The sequence below is a fragment of the Lineus longissimus genome, chromosome 11, assembly GCF_910592395.1.
Source record: "Lineus longissimus chromosome 11, tnLinLong1.2, whole genome shotgun sequence".
In the NCBI taxonomy this organism is placed as follows: domain Eukaryota; kingdom Metazoa; phylum Nemertea; class Pilidiophora; order Heteronemertea; family Lineidae; genus Lineus; species Lineus longissimus.
Genome location: NC_088318.1, coordinates 9,876,535 through 9,898,034, shown reverse-complemented (window position 1 = coordinate 9,898,034; position 21,500 = coordinate 9,876,535). Strand labels below are relative to the sequence as shown.

General features: G+C 42.3%; 2 protein-coding genes and 1 long non-coding RNA gene across 3 annotated transcripts; all 3 read left to right on the top strand.

Annotated features, from left to right (window-relative positions):
- The first annotated feature begins 567 nt into the window (after positions 1–567).
- Positions 568–9,625, top strand: LOC135496303 (uncharacterized). The gene is made up of 4 exons (XR_010448635.1): positions 568–681; positions 4,756–4,873; positions 8,951–9,068; positions 9,571–9,625. It is a non-coding gene; the product is annotated as an uncharacterized LOC135496303 (long non-coding RNA).
- Positions 9,626–18,657: 9,032 nt separating this feature from the next.
- Positions 18,658–19,167, top strand: LOC135495261 (uncharacterized). The gene has a single exon (XM_064783724.1). The coding sequence runs from the start codon at positions 18,658–18,660 to the stop codon at positions 19,165–19,167; it is 510 nt and encodes a 169-aa protein (XP_064639794.1).
- A 586-nt stretch (positions 19,168–19,753) lies between these two features.
- On the top strand, positions 19,754–20,814 carry LOC135495260 (putative nuclease HARBI1). The gene is made up of 2 exons (XM_064783723.1): positions 19,754–20,110; positions 20,257–20,814. The coding sequence occupies exons 1-2, from the start codon at positions 19,754–19,756 to the stop codon at positions 20,812–20,814; spliced, it is 915 nt and encodes a 304-aa protein (XP_064639793.1).
- The last annotated feature ends 686 nt before the right edge of the window (positions 20,815–21,500 follow it).

The following is a 21,500-nucleotide window of genomic DNA, read 5'->3' as shown; positions in this document are numbered from 1 at the left end:
TCCGCACGTGTCCGCTCTTGAACATTGTTCTCATTGCTGCATTCGATGCCCTAGCACGCCTCGGAGAACCCCGTTTTCCTATCAATCTCCTCGCCTTTGTCCTCATCTTGTCTTGTCTTTTCGTATACTTGTCTTTCTTCGCTTAAAATCGTACTCCTAGGAGATGTCTATTTCGGGATGCTTCCTTCAACAGACTGAAAATACACAAGAAAGGACAAGAGATTACAAAAGGGTCGATGTTGATAGGACAATAGCGATGACAATGGTTGCTGTTGTGGAAGTGTCAGACTTGGATGTGACAGACAGGGAGATAACATATGGGTTAATCTTTTTCTCATTTCACACCTTACTAACAAGCTTTCCATGCTTATAATGCATCATATATTTGTTGTTTTTCAAATTTCAGACAAAGTTAATATTGTTCGATTTGAAATTTTGACATTTTCAGCATGATACCACTGTCACAACCTTGGAACATCCTTTAAAAAGACAATTTTTTTCCAAAAAATTGAAATTTTTGAATATTTCTCATGAATTAAAATTGTTTCAAATTCCTATTTCAGATTGACTGTAGACCACTGGTGATTTGTCGAAGATTCGGTACCATTCGATTAAGAATTCTACGAGTTAATGAGCTTAACTTGAAGACAGTCTGTAAACAATTTGAAGACGAAATATAAGGTAGGTTGTCCGTATCGGACAAAATTTTAAAACGTTAATAGCTCGCTCAGATCAAGTTCATTTTTGATGAAACTTGGTTATGTTAGTCAAGACATCTCAAATGCTTGGGAAAAGGCATATTTCATTGATATCTCAAGATTATCCCTCTTCATTGAGACAAGACCACTAATGAATATTCATAGGTTGGAGGGTCCAGGCCTATCTATTAGACGAGTGCATGTTTTTTACTCTCAAGTACATATTTGGAGAGGTATTGAAAAAATATTTGCTGTGGCAAGTCTACAGATATAAATAAATTGTTTGGTAAAAAAAATAATTTTGAATTTTGACAACCTGGCCATAGGGGGGGGTGGTTCAAATTTGGAGTGAAAATGGCCGAAATGGGTAAAAATGTCCACTTGTGTCAAACTTGTCAATTTTAAAAAAAATTTCCGTGGTCAATCACCAATTTCCATCGCACCAGTTACTCGCAAGACTAACCCGTATATCATATCCGAATTTCAGTTTCACAGCTCCACGCATTCTTTAATGGCAGGCATTTTAAATAACTGGAAATGGCTTGGAAAATCAATTGTGGTCTTGTCTCTATTTAGAGGGTTTTGGGTTACAGGTCAAAAATAGTAAATGAGCTCTGAAATCCACAAAAACCGTTTGAATTGGCTGAAATGTGTTGAGAATGTGTGGACATATCATTGAAATTGGAAAATGTGGAAAAAAAGAAAATTCTCAAATTTAACCCCCCCTGGCCTACAGGGCTTTTAAGTGAAAATGCCAAAAATTGAAATTTTCAAAAAATTTCAAATAATTTCAAATTTTTCTACTTTTTTGGGCTAGATATGTTTCATAACAATCATCAATTGTGAATAGTAATGAAAGTGTTGATTGTTTTGCATGTTATTTTCATTTTGGGAGGTGTCGGGCACAGAGCACGCTGGGTGGCAGGGTACCAAGCTTTCACTAATTTTTTTATTTCAGCAGGTGAATTCAAGAGAAAAGTATCTGAATTACGAGCAAGAATATTAGCAAAGACTAAAAGTAATGGTTTTTGTTTGAATTGGGAGGGGGCTAAACAAAAAAAGAGGGGGGTAACATACGGGTTTGTTAAAGTAAGTTTTTTAGATAAGCCGGTCACAATGACGGCACACCGGGCAATGTTTTTGTGTGACCATGATGAATTGAAATTCAAAACTGGCGCAGGTTATCATATAAGTCATCTTTGTCATAATCCTCTGTGCGTGAAAGTCGAGCACTTGACAATAGAAAGAGGAAGGGTCAATCAAAGTAGAAAAAGGTGCAATGCCAAGAAAGTCTGTGCAGGCCATGGCAACCGCCCTAAATGCATTTTTCCTGGTAAGCTATATGTTGAAGTTGAAAGAAAATATCATTATATTGAATTGACATTTGAAAGTTTTCTTACCGCGATGGCAACCTCTTGGATGTCTTGGTGGCTGGTTGGATCTTGAAGGATCGCCGAAAGTAGGAGTGGTCATAGTTTCTGCTGTTTGGGTCGAGACATTTCCACTCTGGTACAGGCGGTCTGTCTCGTCGTGCAACAGCCTTCTTGACAGCCTTCCTTCGCAAGTCCGGCATTGTTATCATCACATGTTTCTTGTAGTCACCACCCCTGGTTTTGTTTTTCTTTTTGGTGAAGTAATCTGTTGCCCTGATGTTTTTCAAAACACCAGCTAACTTCTGGTGTCTAGCACTCCGTTGGTACCTGACTGTGTACTGCCTGTTCATTGCAATTCTGTCCAGTGCTTTCATTGGGCGGCAACAAGTATCGACTTCGATGTTGAACCACTTTAGTTTCCGTCGCCCGCTCTCGGCTATGTTATGGTTCATTCTGTGGGCTGCTGAATGGATACGAGGGGTTGAGTTCCTGCTCCTGGTCACAATCTTAGGATCGCTGGCCGACAGACCTCGATTCTTGGACTCGACCCCCTGGGTTGTCACGCCAAGACTCAGCTGTTGCAACGCTCCTTTACTAAGGCATACCTCCAAAACGAGATGTACCAAGTTCTTGTCAATCACTGTCATTTTAAACTTGGGAATCTCACCGTAAGATGACCATCGTGTTGATTTGTGCCACCAAGAACCAGTTGTGCCTGAGCACAGTGAGAATTCGTTCTGTGGACAACCAGTGCAGTCACCACCATAACAGTTCACAACACAGGCAACAGTGTCATACAGGTATCCCATGATCCTGTCAAGATCACCGTTGCAGCGCTTGAATAGAGATTGCAAAATCTTGGATGACCTTACCCTAAGATCATTCAGAAACGTTGTTTTTAACAGTGTTCTCTCCTCAGCAGTACGTCCCGGGAACATACCTTTACTGAATTCAGCTCTATGTCCTGCACGCGTCTGGGCTTGATGCAAATGTATAGAGTCAAGTTGATGCTTCACCGTGAACAAGCCGCCGAAGAGCTTTTTTGTTGCATCAGTTAACCCTTTGAATGAACTGGAATCACCATCTGTAGTCAAATGTTCTACATGTAGGCCCTGTTTCTCAAAAGTCTCGGCAAATGCAACCCCAAGATCATATTCTCTGAATGCATCTGCTTCAGGAAAGTTAGCCGTGCACTTCGAGTGTCGTTCGTCAACGTTTGTGCCAGTGGCACCACATTTAACTTCAAAACCTTTCGCCCGCATTGCAGCCCCTATCCAGCAGAGTTTTGTTTTAACCTCAATGTCAATGATTTTGTGTTCATCTGTCACATTTTCAACACATAATCCAGTCATTGTGCTCGCACAACGGCCCATCTTGTTCCTCGAAGTGAGGTGTAAACTATTATAGCGTCCATCAGCTTGGACATTGATTCCTGTGTCATCCTGATTTCTTAGGCGCAGTATCCTTTTCAAGTTCTCGCGTATGTCTGCCATATCGGCCACATTCATTTTAACTGTTTCATCACCAACCTTATTTGCCTGCTTTTGCATGATACTCCTACAGGGGGCGGGATTCCCATCATGCTCAGTATGTAACTCATACTCTCGTTGCCAATCATTGTGTCCTGCAACGCAATCTGTAATGCAACATTTGCAAGAGCGGCTTTTCGTCCGCGCTTGCCAGTGTCTATGTCCTCAAAAAGTTTATACAATTTCGAATAAAAACCACAGTTTTTACACACCACAGTGACTGAACAACACACCCCCTGCTTACGTACCTCTCCATATTTGAATATCGGCTGACAGTTCACGTGATATTCGCTATGGGCCCTGTTAACGTCGTTGAGCACATCCATCAGTTTGGTTGTCTGAACAACGAAACTCTCGTGATCATGCTCCATGGTCTCATCTGGTATCTCCATCTCATCATCAGTGTCTTCTTTCATGTTCAGCCGTAGTAAGTTGACATTCTTGGCAGTACGGTTATTAATATCCGGTATGTGTCTTTTGCCGTCGTGTCCCATCGTTGTGACCTGTCCGTACTCCTGGGGCGTGAGTCGTCTCCATGTGGGTTGTAGGCCTACTTCTCGTTCGTCGTCGCTCACCACCTCGACACCTCCACTCCGCACGTGTCCGCTCTTGAACATTGTTCTCATTGCTGCATTCGATGCCCTAGCACGCCTCGGAGAACCCCGTTTTCCTATCAATCTCCTCGCCTTTGTCCTCATCTTGTCTTGTCTTTTCGTATACTTGTCTTTCTTCGCTTAAAATCGTACTCCTAGGAGATGTCTATTTCGGGATGCTTCCTTCAACAGACTGAAAATACACAAGAAAGGACAAGAGATTACAAAAGGGTCGATGTTGATAGGACAATAGCGATGACAATGGTTGCTGTTGTGGAAGTGTCAGACTTGGATGTGACAGACAGGGAGATAACATATGGGTTAATCTTTTTCTCATTTCACACCTTACTAACAAGCTTTCCATGCTTATAATGCATCATATATTTGTTGTTTTTCAAATTTCAGACAAAGTTAATATTGTTCGATTTGAAATTTTGACATTTTCAGCATGATACCACTGTCACAACCTTGGAACATCCTTTAAAAAGACAATTTTTTTCCAAAAAATTGAAATTTTTGAATATTTCTCATGAATTAAAATTGTTTCAAATTCCTATTTCAGATTGACTGTAGACCACTGGTGATTTGTCGAAGATTCGGTACCATTCGATTAAGAATTCTACGAGTTAATGAGCTTAACTTGAAGACAGTCTGTAAACAATTTGAAGACGAAATATAAGGTAGGTTGTCCGTATCGGACAAAATTTTAAAACGTTAATAGCTCGCTCAAATCAAGTTCATTTTTGATGAAACTTGGTTATGTTAGTCAAGACATCTCAAATGCTTGGGAAAAGGCATATTTCATTGATATCTCAAGATTATCCCTCTTCATTGAGACAAGACCACTAATGAATATTCATAGGTTGGAGGGTCCAGGCCTATCTATTAGACGAGTGCATGTTTTTTACTCTCAAGTACATATTTGGAGAGGTATTGAAAAAATATTTGCTGTGGCAAGTCTACAGATATAAATAAATTGTTTGGTAAAAAAAATAATTTTGAATTTTGACAACCTGGCCATAGGGGGGGTGGTTCAAATTTGGAGTGAAAATGGCCGAAATGGGTAAAAATGTCCACTTGTGTCAAACTTGTCAATTTTAAAAAAAATTTCCGTGGTCAATCACCAATTTCCATCGCACCAGTTACTCGCAAGACTAACCCGTATATCATATCCGAATTTCAGTTTCACAGCTCCACGCATTCTTTAATGGCAGGCATTTTAAATAACTGGAAATGGCTTGGAAAATCAATTGTGGTCTTGTCTCTATTTAGAGGGTTTTGGGTTACAGGTCAAAAATAGTAAATGAGCTCTGAAATCCACAAAAACCGTTTGAATTGGCTGAAATGTGTTGAGAATGTGTGGACATATCATTGAAATTGGAAAATGTGGAAAAAAAGAAAATTCTCAAATTTAACCCCCCCCTGGCCTACAGGGCTTTTAAGTGAAAATGCCAAAAATTTAAATTTTCAAAAAATTTCAAATAATTTCAAATTTTTCTACTTTTTTGGGCTAGATATGTTTCATAACAATCATCAATTGTGAATAGTAATGAAAGTGTTGATTGTTTTGCATGTTATTTTCATTTTGGGAGGTGTCGGGCACAGAGCACGCTGGGTGGCAGGGTACCAAGCTTTCACTAATTTTTTTATTTCAGCAGGTGAATTCAAGAGAAAAGTATCTGAATTACGAGCAAGAATATTAGCAAAGACTAAAAGTAATGGTTTTTGTTTGAATTGGGAGGGGGCTAAACAAAAAAAGAGGGGGGTAACATACGGGTTTGTTAAAGTAAGTTTTTTAGATAAGCCGGTCACAATGACGGCACACCGGGCAATGTTTTTGTGTGACCATGATGAATTGAAATTCAAAACTGGCGCAGGTTATCATATAAGTCATCTTTGTCATAATCCTCTGTGCGTGAAAGTCGAGCACTTGACAATAGAAAGAGGAAGGGTCAATCAAAGTAGAAAAAGGTGCAATGCCAAGAAAGTCTGTGCAGGCCATGGCAACCGCCCTAAATGCATTTTTCCTGGTAAGCTATATGTTGAAGTTGAAAGAAAATATCATTATATTGAATTGACATTTGAAAGTTTTCTTACCGCGATGGCAACCTCTTGGATGTCTTGGTGGCTGGTTGGATCTTGAAGGATCGCCGAAAGTAGGAGTGGTCATAGTTTCTGCTGTTTGGGTCGAGACATTTCCACTCTGGTACAGGCGGTCTGTCTCGTCGTGCAACAGCCTTCTTGACAGCCTTCCTTCGCAAGTCCGGCATTGTTATCATCACATGTTTCTTGTAGTCACCACCCCTGGTTTTGTTTTTCTTTTTGGTGAAGTAATCTGTTGCCCTGATGTTTTTCAAAACACCAGCTAACTTCTGGTGTCTAGCACTCCGTTGGTACCTGACTGTGTACTGCCTGTTCATTGCAATTCTGTCCAGTGCTTTCATTGGGCGGCAACAAGTATCGACTTCGATGTTGAACCACTTTAGTTTCCGTCGCCCGCTCTCGGCTATGTTATGGTTCATTCTGTGGGCTGCTGAATGGATACGAGGGGTTGAGTTCCTGCTCCTGGTCACAATCTTAGGATCGCTGGCCGACAGACCTCGATTCTTGGACTCGACCCCCTGGGTTGTCACGCCAAGACTCAGCTGTTGCAACGCTCCTTTACTAAGGCATACCTCCAAAACGAGATGTACCAAGTTCTTGTCAATCACTGTCATTTTAAACTTGGGAATCTCACCGTAAGATGACCATCGTGTTGATTTGTGCCACCAAGAACCAGTTGTGCCTGAGCACAGTGAGAATTCGTTCTGTGGACAACCAGTGCAGTCACCACCATAACAGTTCACAACACAGGCAACAGTGTCATACAGGTATCCCATGATCCTGTCAAGATCACCGTTGCAGCGCTTGAATAGAGATTGCAAAATCTTGGATGACCTTACCCTAAGATCATTCAGAAACGTTGTTTTTAACAGTGTTCTCTCCTCAGCAGTACGTCCCGGGAACATACCTTTACTGAATTCAGCTCTATGTCCTGCACGCGTCTGGGCTTGATGCAAATGTATAGAGTCAAGTTGATGCTTCACCGTGAACAAGCCGCCGAAGAGCTTTTTTTTGTTGCATCAGTTAACCCTTTGAATGAACTGGAATCACCATCTGTAGTCAAATGTTCTACATGTAGGCCCTGTTTCTCAAAAGTCTCGGCAAATGCAACCCCAAGATCATATTCTCTGAATGCATCTGCTTCAGGAAAGTTAGCCGTGCACTTCGAGTGTCGTTCGTCAACGTTTGTGCCAGTGGCACCACATTTAACTTCAAAACCTTTCGCCCGCATTGCAGCCCCTATCCAGCAGAGTTTTGTTTTAACCTCAATGTCAATGATTTTGTGTTCATCTGTCACATTTTCAACACATAATCCAGTCATTGTGCTCGCACAACGGCCCATCTTGTTCCTCGAAGTGAGGTGTAAACTATTATAGCGTCCATCAGCTTGGACATTGATTCCTGTGTCGTCCTGATTTCTTAGGCGCAGTATCCTTTTCAAGTTCTCGCGTATGTCTGCCATATCGGCCACATTCATTTTAACTGTTTCATCACCAACCTTATTTGCCTGCTTTTGCATGATACTCCTACAGGGGGGCGGGATTCCCATCATGCTCAGTATGTAACTCATACTCTCGTTGCCAATCATTGTGTCCTGCAACGCAATCTGTAATGCAACATTTGCAAGAGCGGCTTTTCGTCCGCGCTTGCCAGTGTCTATGTCCTCAAAAAGTTTATACAATTTCGAATAAAAACCACAGTTTTTACACACCACAGTGACTGAACAACACACCCCCTGCTTACGTACCTCTCCATATTTGAATATCGGCTGACAGTTCACGTGATATTCGCTATGGGCCCTGTTAACGTCGTTGAGCACATCCATCAGTTTGGTTGTCTGAACAACGAAACTCTCGTGATCATGCTCCATGGTCTCATCTGGTATCTCCATCTCATCATCAGTGTCTTCTTTCATGTTCAGCCGTAGTAAGTTGACATTCTTGGCAGTACGGTTATTAATATCCGGTATGTGTCTTTTGCCGTCGTGTCCCATCGTTGTGACCTGTCCGTACTCCTGGGGCGTGAGTCGTCTCCATGTGGGTTGTAGGCCTACTTCTCGTTCGTCGTCGCTCACCACCTCGACACCTCCACTCCGCACGTGTCCGCTCTTGAACATTGTTCTCATTGCTGCATTCGATGCCCTAGCACGCCTCGGAGAACCCCGTTTTCCTATCAATCTCCTCGCCTTTGTCCTCATCTTGTCTTGTCTTTTCGTATACTTGTCTTTCTTCGCTTAAAATCGTACTCCTAGGAGATGTCTATTTCGGGATGCTTCCTTCAACAGACTGAAAATACACAAGAAAGGACAAGAGATTACAAAAGGGTCGATGTTGATAGGACAATAGCGATGACAATGGTTGCTGTTGTGGAAGTGTCAGACTTGGATGTGACAGACAGGGAGATAACATATGGGTTAATCTTTTTCTCATTTCACACCTTACTAACAAGCTTTCCATGCTTATAATGCATCATATATTTGTTGTTTTTCAAATTTCAGACAAAGTTAATATTGTTCGATTTGAAATTTTGACATTTTCAGCATGATACCACTGTCACAACCTTGGAACATCCTTTAAAAAGACAATTTTTTTCCAAAAAATTGAAATTTTTGAATATTTCTCATGAATTAAAATTGTTTCAAATTCCTATTTCAGATTGACTGTAGACCACTGGTGATTTGTCGAAGATTCGGTACCATTCGATTAAGAATTCTACGAGTTAATGAGCTTAACTTGAAGACAGTCTGTAAACAATTTGAAGACGAAATATAAGGTAGGTTGTCCGTATCGGACAAAATTTTAAAACGTTAATAGCTCGCTCAAATCAAGTTCATTTTTGATGAAACTTGGTTATGTTAGTCAAGACATCTCAAATGCTTGGGAAAAGGCATATTTCATTGATATCTCAAGATTATCCCTCTTCATTGAGACAAGACCACTAATGAATATTCATAGGTTGGAGGGTCCAGGCCTATCTATTAGACGAGTGCATGTTTTTTACTCTCAAGTACATATTTGGAGAGGTATTGAAAAAATATTTGCTGTGGCAAGTCTACAGATATAAATAAATTGTTTGGTAAAAAAAATAATTTTGAATTTTGACAACCTGGCCATAGGGGGGTGGTTCAAATTTGGAGTGAAAATGGCCGAAATGGGTAAAAATGTCCACTTGTGTCAAACTTGTCAATTTTAAAAAAAATTTCCGTGGTCAATCACCAATTTCCATCGCACCAGTTACTCGCAAGACTAACCCGTATATCATATCCGAATTTCAGTTTCACAGCTCCACGCATTCTTTAATGGCAGGCATTTTAAATAACTGGAAATGGCTTGAAAAATCAATTGTGGTCTTGTCTCAGTGCCCCAACCCAGAAGGGCAGGCGGTATTTGCACCACGCCACCACGGGCACCACGCCACCACCACGCCACCACGCGAACAGGCGGAGCGATCATAATGACGATATCAAAATAGCGGTCGATTCATTGGATCATGGTTTCTTGGAACAATTATAGATGGCGTTGGCTGCTATCCTAGCTTCTCTGATGCCCGTTCTTGGGATTATTGGAATAAAGGCGTACGCCAACTACGGAAATACGTACTGAATTACCGTTGAGTAACTAGACCTACACCAACTGACGACTGACCTGCAAAAACCATACGAGTACGAGTGGGTTATATAGTCTCCCTTTAAAGGGGTGGCCGTTCGTTTGGGTGGGGTGGGTTGGGGGGGGGGGGGGAGGAGTTAGATTTATCACTCACTCGAACACGTGTGCATAGTTTCAACATACTGTTGTGTGAGAGACCCTTATTGGCGACTTTGTGTAACTTTATCTTGCCTACCTAGCTGTTGCCTATAGTTTCCCATTAAAGGGGGACTATGTAGGAGCAGGGGGTCAAATTGGCCAACTTTAGCTGACTTATAAACAGAGTAAGGGCATTAGGTCTTATTTGATTCATCACTGAATGTATCCCTGTTACAGGCGTGACTAGGTTAGGACAAACTGTGAGAGGTGAGAGACTCACTGGCTACTTTGTGTAACTTTATGTTGCCTACCAAGATGCTGCCTATAGTGCCCCTTTAATGGACATGTCTCGAATCTTATGCATTCTTTAGGGAAGGTGAATCACTAGGCTTCCCAAGCCAACAAGCTTGGGAATTCTTCTTCTTATCTTCAATATTGTGATCATTATTATACATTGTATATTACTAGCATATACCCATGGAGCGGGCAAAGTTGAAATGTAATATACATTAGTTAAATGGGCACGATGATTGAACTACATTAAATTTCTAACGTTACTGAAGTTTTATTAAAGGTTAAACACGTAATTAACTGCATTTAGGGACTTATTGCTGCTATCTACATGCAACCCCCAATAGATTGATTGGAGTACGCTATTTTGCACAATGCATTGAGACCAGTGACAGCAGGTCCTGTTCCAAATAGGGCCTCACATATTAGGCATATCACCTACACACTCCCGTACCCAATGCCACTGTCGGACCAAAGCCAGGCGCATGGAGAGATGCAGAACGCAATTCAAACTGACAACATCAATCAGTAAAGAATAAATCAAAGAGCAAGCGCTGGCCACAGTACATATTTTGTCCATTCTGGCATAACTGTTTATTGATACCCTGACTGCATGTTCCGGTAGGCCACCCTGCAGAATTTGCCTTATCACTCCGGTCAGTGTTTCTCGAATAGAACTAAAATAGAACAGGCTAATCATTAATCTCCCTGCTAATACCCTGCACCATGGACCAGGTTGTATAGCACTACATACGTGCTGGAAGCTAATACTGATGTGGCAGGGAGAATATGCGTGAAGTTTGTGTATGCTTTTGAGAATGAGCGGAGCTCTCCAGTCGACGTGCTCTCTGAAAAGTTGTTATTTATTCCAAAACCACCAAGATATTCGACGTATGACACCCTCAGTGACACTCTTACTTATGATCCAGACCTACGAAACCAAAAGTTGCAAGAATTCGACGCATTTTCGAGGCCCAATTTTGAAACAAAAATCGCCTCCTATTTAGCGGCCACAACGCGCATTATAGTATAGATTATTATAATCGACGCGCCCGCCTGACCTTTGAAGACCTTTGTTCAATGGACACCAAAGCCTAAGTTGCATTCTGTCATCTGTAGCTGTGACTAATGACACATCTACAAAATAAGTCAGTTTGATGAGAAAGTAAAGGTTTCAAACCAAAACAGGTGCCCTCTGTAATGGAACTCTTGTAAAATAAACAATCCGTCGTTGTTGAAATCTCTCATGACAAACGGTTGGACACGGATGTATAGCGGCTTAATAATAGCCCTGCTTTTTGCGAATGCCATTAACAAGTAATAAAAACTCGTAAATCCCGTCAGTCCCCCTGTTTTTGAGTGTTTCCCCTCATTGTTTGGGAATGCTCAAAAATAGATTGACGAGTTTTTCTGTGTATCCCCCCTATTGAAAAGTCATGGTCTCTCTAGCTGCCTATTGTTTGGAAACACTGAAACATGGGGAACAACCACAGATGTTACACCGGGACAAACCTATCTCCAAACAATCTGGTCACTATCTAGGCCTATTTGACTGCTGGGGTAATTAGCGCTATCTATCAATGTGCACCGGGCCTAGAAATTCTTTGTGATTACGACCATTGTCATGGAGTTTTATCTTATTTTGTACCGGGAGTCGACCTTATGGACTGTAAGAGCCGTGGTGATGGACTTTTGTTCCACTTTGACCGTGGGTCGCAGATCATTTGATTGGGGCAGTACCGGTATTGGTGTTGGTAGACATACTGTAAAATATGTGATAAGCGAACGGCCCACAAAACTGGTCGAGAGGAAATCATTGCGTATACATGTTCAGGTCCTTTGAAATAGGCCTAGATGACGCTGATGACAAGTGTCGTTTTCATGTGGTTATAGCCAAGGGGTTATTGGTGGTAGACTTCTACCGCGTTCGTGCAAAAGCACTTGGGCTCATTGAGTTGAATTGGATGAAAAAAAGACAAACAGGATGTGATGATTAATACTGGTTTAAGTCAATTCTTCGTCCAAATCTACAAATTCTAGACCATTGTCTTCGATTTCAATGTTATTAAACATCATCTTTCTCCCATCCCTTGTCATCCCTAAAGTTACGGTACATCCTAGTTTCGGATTCCCTCGGGACGTGCGAAGATCAATTTGTTTTGCCCCCTTTTCATTGTATTGTATTGTATTGTATTGTGGCGCCATGTCAAAAAGAGCAAACGTTTCATTCATGTTTATCACAAGTTCAATCCCATTTTCATCAACTGTCTGGGTAACATTTTGCTGAAAATTGGCCACAAGTTCATCCGCGTTTTCGGGAATAGCCATAAATTTTTTGCATTGTTTCCTAAAACTAATCCCGTTCCTAGAGAGAAAACCAGTTAGCCACCCTCTGGACGCCCTGAAGTTTGTTAATTGTGGCCGATGCTGCCGGTATTCCTGTTGCTGCTGTTCGGAAAGCACTGCCCACCATGTTCGGAAAGACTGTTCAGCTTTAATCATCATATCGTCACCAGAGACAGGTACCACATGTTGTCGCCTTGTTGCCATCCATTCACGAACTGACCTGTCAACCTCTGGCCATAAGGCTGAAAAAAATGTGGACTTTAGAAAAGAACAATTTCAAATCTAAAGTTCCAGGTTCTCATGGACATCAAATTTGAAAAGAAAATGACATGGAAGATGGCGTTAATTTTCTGTTAAAAGTAAAATACAGCACTCACCAATGCCTCTTTGTCTTTGTCTGCGCCTGTTGACCTGCCTGCTCGTAGTTTCGCGATGTCTCTCTCGGAGGTCATCCTCAGTCTTCGCGGAGCCATCGGCGCATAGTCGCGGAGGGGATGTTATACTCCCTGGCAAACTGGGGCGATGAAATCCCATGAGGCTGCCTGATGTTTTCGTTTTCATAGTCATCGAGCAGACGGATTTTCTCCGCTAGTCAATACGATCGATGACGCCGAGCAGGAGGTTGTAAGGCATCGACATTTTCAACAACATTATTGATGTCGCCATTATCCATTGGATGAACGAAATCAGAAAACATTATCAAAATGCCAAAAAAGACAGTGCACATCATTTTGGTTTTTTACTGACGCTTGCGATTGACAATCTTAAATGCACGAGTAGGCCAGCGTTAAATCGGTTATTCAATGTCATCTAAATTCAAAGTGATATCAGACGTGGATTTTGTGGTACATGTACATGCTCAATAAATCGTGTCATTAACGTCATCTAGGCCTATTTCAAAGGACCTGCACATGTATACGCAATGATTTCCTCTCGACCAGTTGTGTGGACCGTTCGCTTATCGCATATTTTACAGTATGTCGAATCCCAGAAATAATAAATCCCAATCCATTTAATAGACTGTACTCAAACACCAACCAAACGCGAGGTATTGAATTACGCAAGCTCTGTTTATGATCCATTGGGCCATATGAGTCCCGTAACCATAAGATCGCGGATCTTCATCCAAGCGCTCTGGAAAGAAGGTTTGGAATGGGACGAACGATTGCCAGCAAACCTCAGTAAAACGTGGAAATCTTTCGCTGAAGACTTGAAATTAGCATCTGAACAATGCAAAATGTCGCGACAGTACTTTCCAAGGTGGTTTGCTGGACAAACTGAATCCATTTATTATTTGCGCGTTGAATTTCTTTGGCATTGAGAGTGGCATCATGATTTCGTTGGTCGGGTGCTTTCTTTAGATTGTCAACGAACCTGAGGACCCATGCGGAAATGCGATTTAGTCTGCGCAATGTCGCGTAACGGGTGATGTCAATAGTTTGTCCGATACCAAGCTGGTCATCGGGCTTTGCGGTGTTGACGAGATTTACCGGTTCAGGAGACTGCCCGATACCAACCTGGTCATCGGACTCTGCGGTGTCATTAGACAATAATAGATCGGTGTTGCAAGCTATTTGCTGCGGGAAAGAACCTGTTCTGAGCCACTCTGGCCCATGCCACCACACTTGGTTTTCAAGGAATTGCTGAGTTGTGATTCCTCAGCAGTAGGGCAGTACAGGAAATGGTTAATGTCATAACTATTGATCTCTGTTACACGGTTTCGAACAAAGATCGGCAGTGTTTTGGTACTTTTTGACCAATGCAGTACTATCTGGCTATCAGACCAGAGGGTGGATGACGTAATTTTTCCACTGTATTTGACTGCGCACGTATTTAGCAATCGCGCGGCTAATAGGGCGGCCATCAGTTCCTAGCGTGAAAGTGTGAGTTGTTTCGTCGGGGCAACTCTTGTTTTTGCAATTACCAGGGCAGTATCTGTTCCGCAGCGTAGAAAAACACAAGCGCCATAAGCTTTTATGCTACTATCACCGAAGGCGTGGAGTTCACAAGACTCAAAATGCGAATTGAACGGAAGCATGTACCGCCTCCACTTGTCCGACAACTCAAGTTATTTCTTGATAACCAGGGTCCATATTCATAAACGTACTTAAGTCAAAGTAAGGCACTTAAACGCCATCTTAATCTAAGCAACATACTTAAGTGAAATTCTATATGATACTTAACCTTAGTGACTTGCTCAAACATACCCTTATATTTGAGACACCTCTGGGTCTGTCTTAACTTTAAGTTGTTTGGAGAAGTCACAAAACACAACGTTCATTTTGCGGCAAACCACCGTGAGAGATGGCTGCGTTAATGTTGGCAGTGCAAATGGATTTGGATGCGAGGCGTGCTATGCGTCGTGAGAGAATTTTTCGAGACAGAGTCCACCCACTTGAGATCTACAACGACTTGCAATTATATCAACGCTACAGATTGGATAGGCAAACGATTCTTGACTTGGTCGATGCTGTTAGGAATTATATCGAGCCACAAACAGACCGAAACCATGCTTTGCCAGCCGACCTGAAGGTGCTTGCAACATTAAGATTTTATGCCTCGGGTTCATTCCAGGAAGTCACCGGGGATACGGTACACATTTCCCAACCCAGCATGAGCCGCATTATAACGCAAGTGACGGAAGCACTGATTCATTTGCTACACAACATCATTAAATTCCCTGCGCTTCAAGACATCCCTCGTATTTCTGCAGCATTTTATGAAATAGCGAACTTCCCTGGCATTATAGGGTTGATTGATGGTACGCATGTTTGGATCATTGGCTCTACTCATCACGAATGGAGATACGTCAACAGGAAAAACTATTATTCTATCAACGTACAGGTGGTCATGGATGCTCATTATCGATTCATAAACGTTGTAGCGAGATGGCCTGGAAGCACCCATGATTCGATCATTTTGAGAGAAAGTGGGCTAGCCGAAGTGATGGAAGTCTGGCAGGGTAATGAAGTCCTTCTAGGCGACAGCGGGTATCCAGTAAGACCATGGCTGATGACACCCTTCCTAAACCCAAACACCCCGCAGCAGCGACGATACAACCGTTCCCACAAAAAAACTCGATGCTTGGTAGAAAGGGGAAGAGACAAGACCACAATTGATTTTTTTAACCTTTTAGCAGTTAAATTGTCAATGTTTGACCGCGACGCATCAAAGAATGCGTCAAGTAGTGAAACTGAAATTCGGATATGATATACGGGTTAGTCTTGCGAGTAACTGGTGCGATGGAAATTGGTGATTGACCACGGAAATTTTTTTATAATCGACAAATTAGATAGACTTTGATATTTCCACTGTTTTCAGCAAACTGGCAGAAAAAACTCAAAACACGCCCCCTATTACCCAATTAGCAAAATTCGAAATTAATTTTTTCATCAAATAATTTCTTTATATCTGTAGACTTGCCACAGCAAATATTTTTTCAATACCTCTCCAAATATGTACTTGAGAGTAAAAAACATGCACTCGTCTAATTGATAGGCCTCGACCCTCCAACCTATGAATATTCATTAGTGGTCTTGTCTCGGAATAGGCCAGTGGAAAAGGCGTTTCCATTGCCTCCATGGACAACTCCGCTATACACCGTTAAAAGCTTGCGGCATCATTTCTGCATGCGCAATGTTGCATAATATTGCCATCCACAGAGGTCTCCCTGATTTTGACGAACAGCCAATCGAGCTACAGCCACAGCCTGACGACGATGATGACGATGTAGAAAATGTTGTTGCCTTTGGTCGACTTAACGGAGCAGCTGCGAGGAACCAAATAGTCAACCAACACTTCTAAGGTGAGTAAAAGCGAAGAAAAAAGGAGAGATTATAATGATAAATTTATTTCAAGAGACCATCAAACAGAACATCCTTTAGGGGCCTAGATGTAAATGCACTTCTACAGAGAGGTGTATGCGTAATTTTCAAATGATTGACCATCATTTCTGTGTGAAAATGAATAAATTTCAGCCGGCTGTTTTTCTAACTTATTCTTTTTTATCTTCAAAACATCAATTTCTAAATTTAATTTATTTTTTTCTAATTTCAGTTTTTCAATTTTCAAGTTAGCCCTTTCCTTCTCAAGGATCAATAGCTCCTTTTGCATGCTCACTAATTCATTCTTATCTTCTTCCTTCTTTCCTTTTTTTTGTTTTTCATTCTCCGATTCGGGCACAGGTGGACATGGATTTGGCAACGCTGAAGGAGGAGCACGTTTTTGCATAATTCGTTGTAATCTGCTTGGGGGACCAACGGCAGCCGAGACTTGCCTGTGCTCTTGTGTACAGGACGTATAATTGAGACGTAGAGTTTGCTCATCATCGGTGATGGTACTGAAATAACAATGACAGTTTTTCACAAAATATGGTTCAAGAAACACCAACCTTGACTTTTCAGCAATGTTAATTTGGAAATATTTGCCAATAATGGCTAAAGAGTTATGAAATTAAATTGATGTAGCAGTGAACATTTCAAACTGTTAAAATTGCCAGAAATCTGCAGCTCCACCTCTGTTTAAAGTGAATAAAGGGAGCCTACCTTGAACTGGGTTGTGAGTTGAAGGAAATATTGCTCCGCCGAGGTTCGATGCTGTCATATCCGCCATCAATCCCAACCGTCGGATCATCCTCCCCTATCACAGCTGCGATCTTCTGCGACAGGGTTGATGGTTCATCTGGTCGGGGTCCGCCACCTATAAATATCCAACAAGTGTGTCAGTGATATCATCAGGAACTGCAGCTGTTGATGAATGTGAAGCAACACTAATGAAATGTCTTAGATTAGAATAAATCCTGTACCTGTCTTTGAAAGCTCCTTCGTGTATTCATCTTTCATCCCGGACGCCATATTTTGCCATTTTTTTTGTAGTTCTTCGACCGTGCGCAATACATTTGGATTCCTGCTATTCATGGCGTCTGCGATTTGCACCAAGGCATCATGCTTTTTCTTGGTAGTTACATTTGGTGAAAACTTCGAGGAAATAACGGACATCACCTTTTCGTATTCTTCGATTAATCGCACCTTCTCTGCTTCAGAGAAATTTGGCTTCCTCTTTTTCTTATCCATGTTTCATGCAATCTGCCAAGCTGCATGAATCAGACAGTGTATGGGACACACTTTCTATAGGCCCTATTTCTTATATCCTAGGCCTTGTGAAAGTATTACACAATAATGACGCTGTCTTCCTGTCCATGATGAGGTTTGGCACATGTCCAAACCGCAAAAATCGACATGAAATGCGACATTGGCACGTTTGCAGAATGTAAAGCAAGTCACTTAAAGTTATTCGAGGTACTTTGCTTAGCTGATCACTTAGTGGCTTTATGAATGCCAACTTAAGTGAGGCACTAAGTGACTTAGCAAGTCACTTAGTGCGTTTTTATACTTAAGTTAAGAAGTTTTATAAATATGGACCCTGGGTTATATTCGTTGTGGCGGTAGGTTACATAACGCACCACTCAGTGAGAATGCGAAGTTTCCAATCTTGCTGCCGCATACGCATACTTTCACAAAGCTGGTGATCGATGATGCGCATGATAAAATATTGCATTCGGGCCTACAGGCCACCGTTACTGTTGAGACAAACATACTGGATTACTAGAATACGCGTAACCGCCAAGTCCGTCATCTGGAACTATTGGCTTTGTACATTTGTGGTTTACCATATGCTCAACCAATACGCGCGCCATTACCGACATGGCGTTTGCAAAACGCACATCCATTCCAAATAACTGGAGTGGACTTCACTGGTGAAATGATCGTGAAAACCGAAAATGGTCAACGCAAATGTTACGTTTGTTTATTCACCTGCGCCAACACGAGGGCCATTCATCTAGAATTGGTCACAGATATGAGCACTAAGTCCTTTCTGCGCGCTTTCCGTCGTTTCGCTGCGAGACGTTCGCTTCCCCAACATTCATTTCTAGCGCTCAAAACGTTAAAGATATCATAGAAAACGCGACTGTGCAAACCTACATGGCAAACAACAATGTTGACTGGACATTCATTCCGAAACGTGCCCCCTGGTGGGGTGGGTTTTACGAACGTCTGGTCGGTCTCGTCAAAACAACGCTGAAAAAGGTGCTTGGACGCGCGTTTGTGACCCTTGACGAGATGAATACTTTTCTATGCGAAATAGAATGTGTGTTGAATAACCGTCCTCTTACGTATGTTTACGGTGATGATAAGGACGCACTAGCTTTAACCCCCGCTCATCTGCTGCATGGTCGATTGTTGAACACTCTCCCACATGTTATCCCAGACTCTGATGAAATCATGGACCCTACTTACGAAACCAGAGCGACACTTACCAAACGCTCCACAATTCTGGGAGAAATTCAGCGAACATTTTGGATTAAGTGGGAACATGAATATCTCACTGCCCTCAGGGAGCGACATGATCGTGTCAGAACTGGTAAACTGACAAACACTATCAAACCTGGCGATGTTGTACTTGTTCACGCGCACATGTTCACGCGGGCTTGAAGTTCAGAACAGTGACAATTGTGAACAGTCAAGTGACAAAACTGTTCACGCCAGTGACAAAACCCGCGACAATATTGATAACAGTGGTACCCTTACCACCAAAACTGTCACAGATAACTCGCAAAATCGCCGTCCCACCAGGGAATCTGCAAAAAGAGCACTACTGAAAATTCGCAACTGGTTATCTGGTAGTGATTAAGTATGTGTCTATACGCCTATACCATTCGTTTGGCAACTTCATTAACACGCCATTATCAAAATTGAAAAATGGACGGTCCACTATATGACAAGACATTTAGGCCCGTATTCTAGAAGAATCCTAAAAGCGTAAGGTGGCCCTAAAACGGCCGTTTTAGTGACACCTTCACCATTTTCTATTCTAGAAGCATCCTAAAATACCGCCAAAGGTATACCTGAAAATCCTCTCCTAATGCAAAGGTTGACCCATTTCTAGAAGGTTTTTTAGGATAAGGAATTCCTAACTTTGGGCTCATCTCCACCTTAAATCGTTAGGATACCCTTGGGGTATCCTAAAAGTGTTCCTTACAGGCTGATTTCTGTCACTTGTGCACAGACAGCCGAGAAGATGGGTGACTTTCTTCAAAGAATTGCTGCGTTAAATCGTGTGCGGGCTGTTTATCAACCCAGGATAGACCAAAGAGTGGTGGTGAGGCAACCGCGTGGACAGTACCGGGACGATATTCATGAACTAAATGACGAAAATTTTCGAAAACGGTACCGGTTCACTAAAGCAGGATTCAATTATGTGCTGAACATCATCGCCGATGAAATCCCCCCTGCTCAGAATAATCGAGGACACCCGATTCCGCCGGTTATTCAGCTACAAGTGGCCCTACGTTTCTACGCCACGGGAACATTTCAGATCGTTTGTGGTGACCTTAACAATGTTTCGCAACCAGCAGCGAGTCGGATAGTTGCCAAAGTATCCCTAGCCATTGCTAGAAAAGCGAGGAATTACATCCGAATCCCGAATGACAATGATGCCATAATGATGCATCACAAGTTCTTCGAAAAAACAGCTTTCCACGTGTCTTGGGGTGCATTGATGGAACACATGTACCCATCCAGGCTCCAAGTGTGGCGAACAGAGAAATCTACAGATGCCGTAAAGGTTTCATGTCTCTGAACGTGCAGGGAATAGCCGATGCAGACATGAAGTTCATTAACATTGTAGCAAGGTGGCCTGGCTCCACGCACGATTCGCGTATTTTGGATAACAGTATGGTTTGTGCCCGTTTTGAAAATGATGAATTTAACGGTCTGTTACTTGGAGATTCCGGATACCCTTGCAGGTCATTTCTCATGACTCCTTTCCGAAATCCACATGGTCACGCAGAAACCAGTTACAACACTGCACAGAAACGCACCCGTAGTGTTGTGGAACGCATGTTTGGAGTTTGGAAACGCCGCTTTCCATGCCTACGAACAGGCGTTCGTGTTAAACTGGACACAGCTATGTTGATCATCACTGCAACAGCCGTGTTGCACAACATTGCAGTCGACCTCGCCGAACCCGACTTCGACAGAGATGCTCCGGAGCCAATTGATGAAGAACTCGCTATTGAAGGGAATGATTTGCTGGGAAATGCTGTGAGGCAAGCAATCGTCCAGCAGTATTTTCAATAACACTAAGGTGGCAAATACTACGAAACATGTGAAAGCTAATCAGTCCCCTGTTCGTATTTCTCGAACATGGTGATAGGCTTTGCACAGGTTCCTCTGTCACCCTGGTAACCTGGATCAATATACATAGTAGCATCCCTTTCGTGATGATCCCCCAGACAATTGCCTCCAGACAATTCCCCCTCGAGGACAATTCCACTTATGTTTCCGACCTCCAAATTAGAGGTCAGGGGCATCAGACGGTGGCGTCAGCACAGGCGTACTGTATAATACCCTTGACTTATATTTTTGAGGTTGGGAACATATAAATAGTGGAATTGACCTCGGGGTTATCCTGGGGGGTGGGGGGGGGGGTGGGGGGGTTGTCCTAGGAATCGACCAAGGGACTGGTTAGCTTTATTGAAATAACGAACACAAGACTTGATTTTATGCCTGTTTCGATTTGGGTGCATCTCTTGACAATTTACTCCAACTGTGCAAGTACACGGGAAATCGAAATCGTACTTGAGTCATCTCCATCACGTGAGTTTCTTTGCCGTTTGATGAGATCTGTCAGCAACGTTTCCTGCAGTTTCCAAACCTTCATGCGCTGTTCGTGTTCGGCAATGCGGCGTTCCTCTTCAGTTTCTTGCATGAATATTTGCTGCTTGTAACGTTTGACCTGTAGCTCATGCTCTATCTGCTGCATG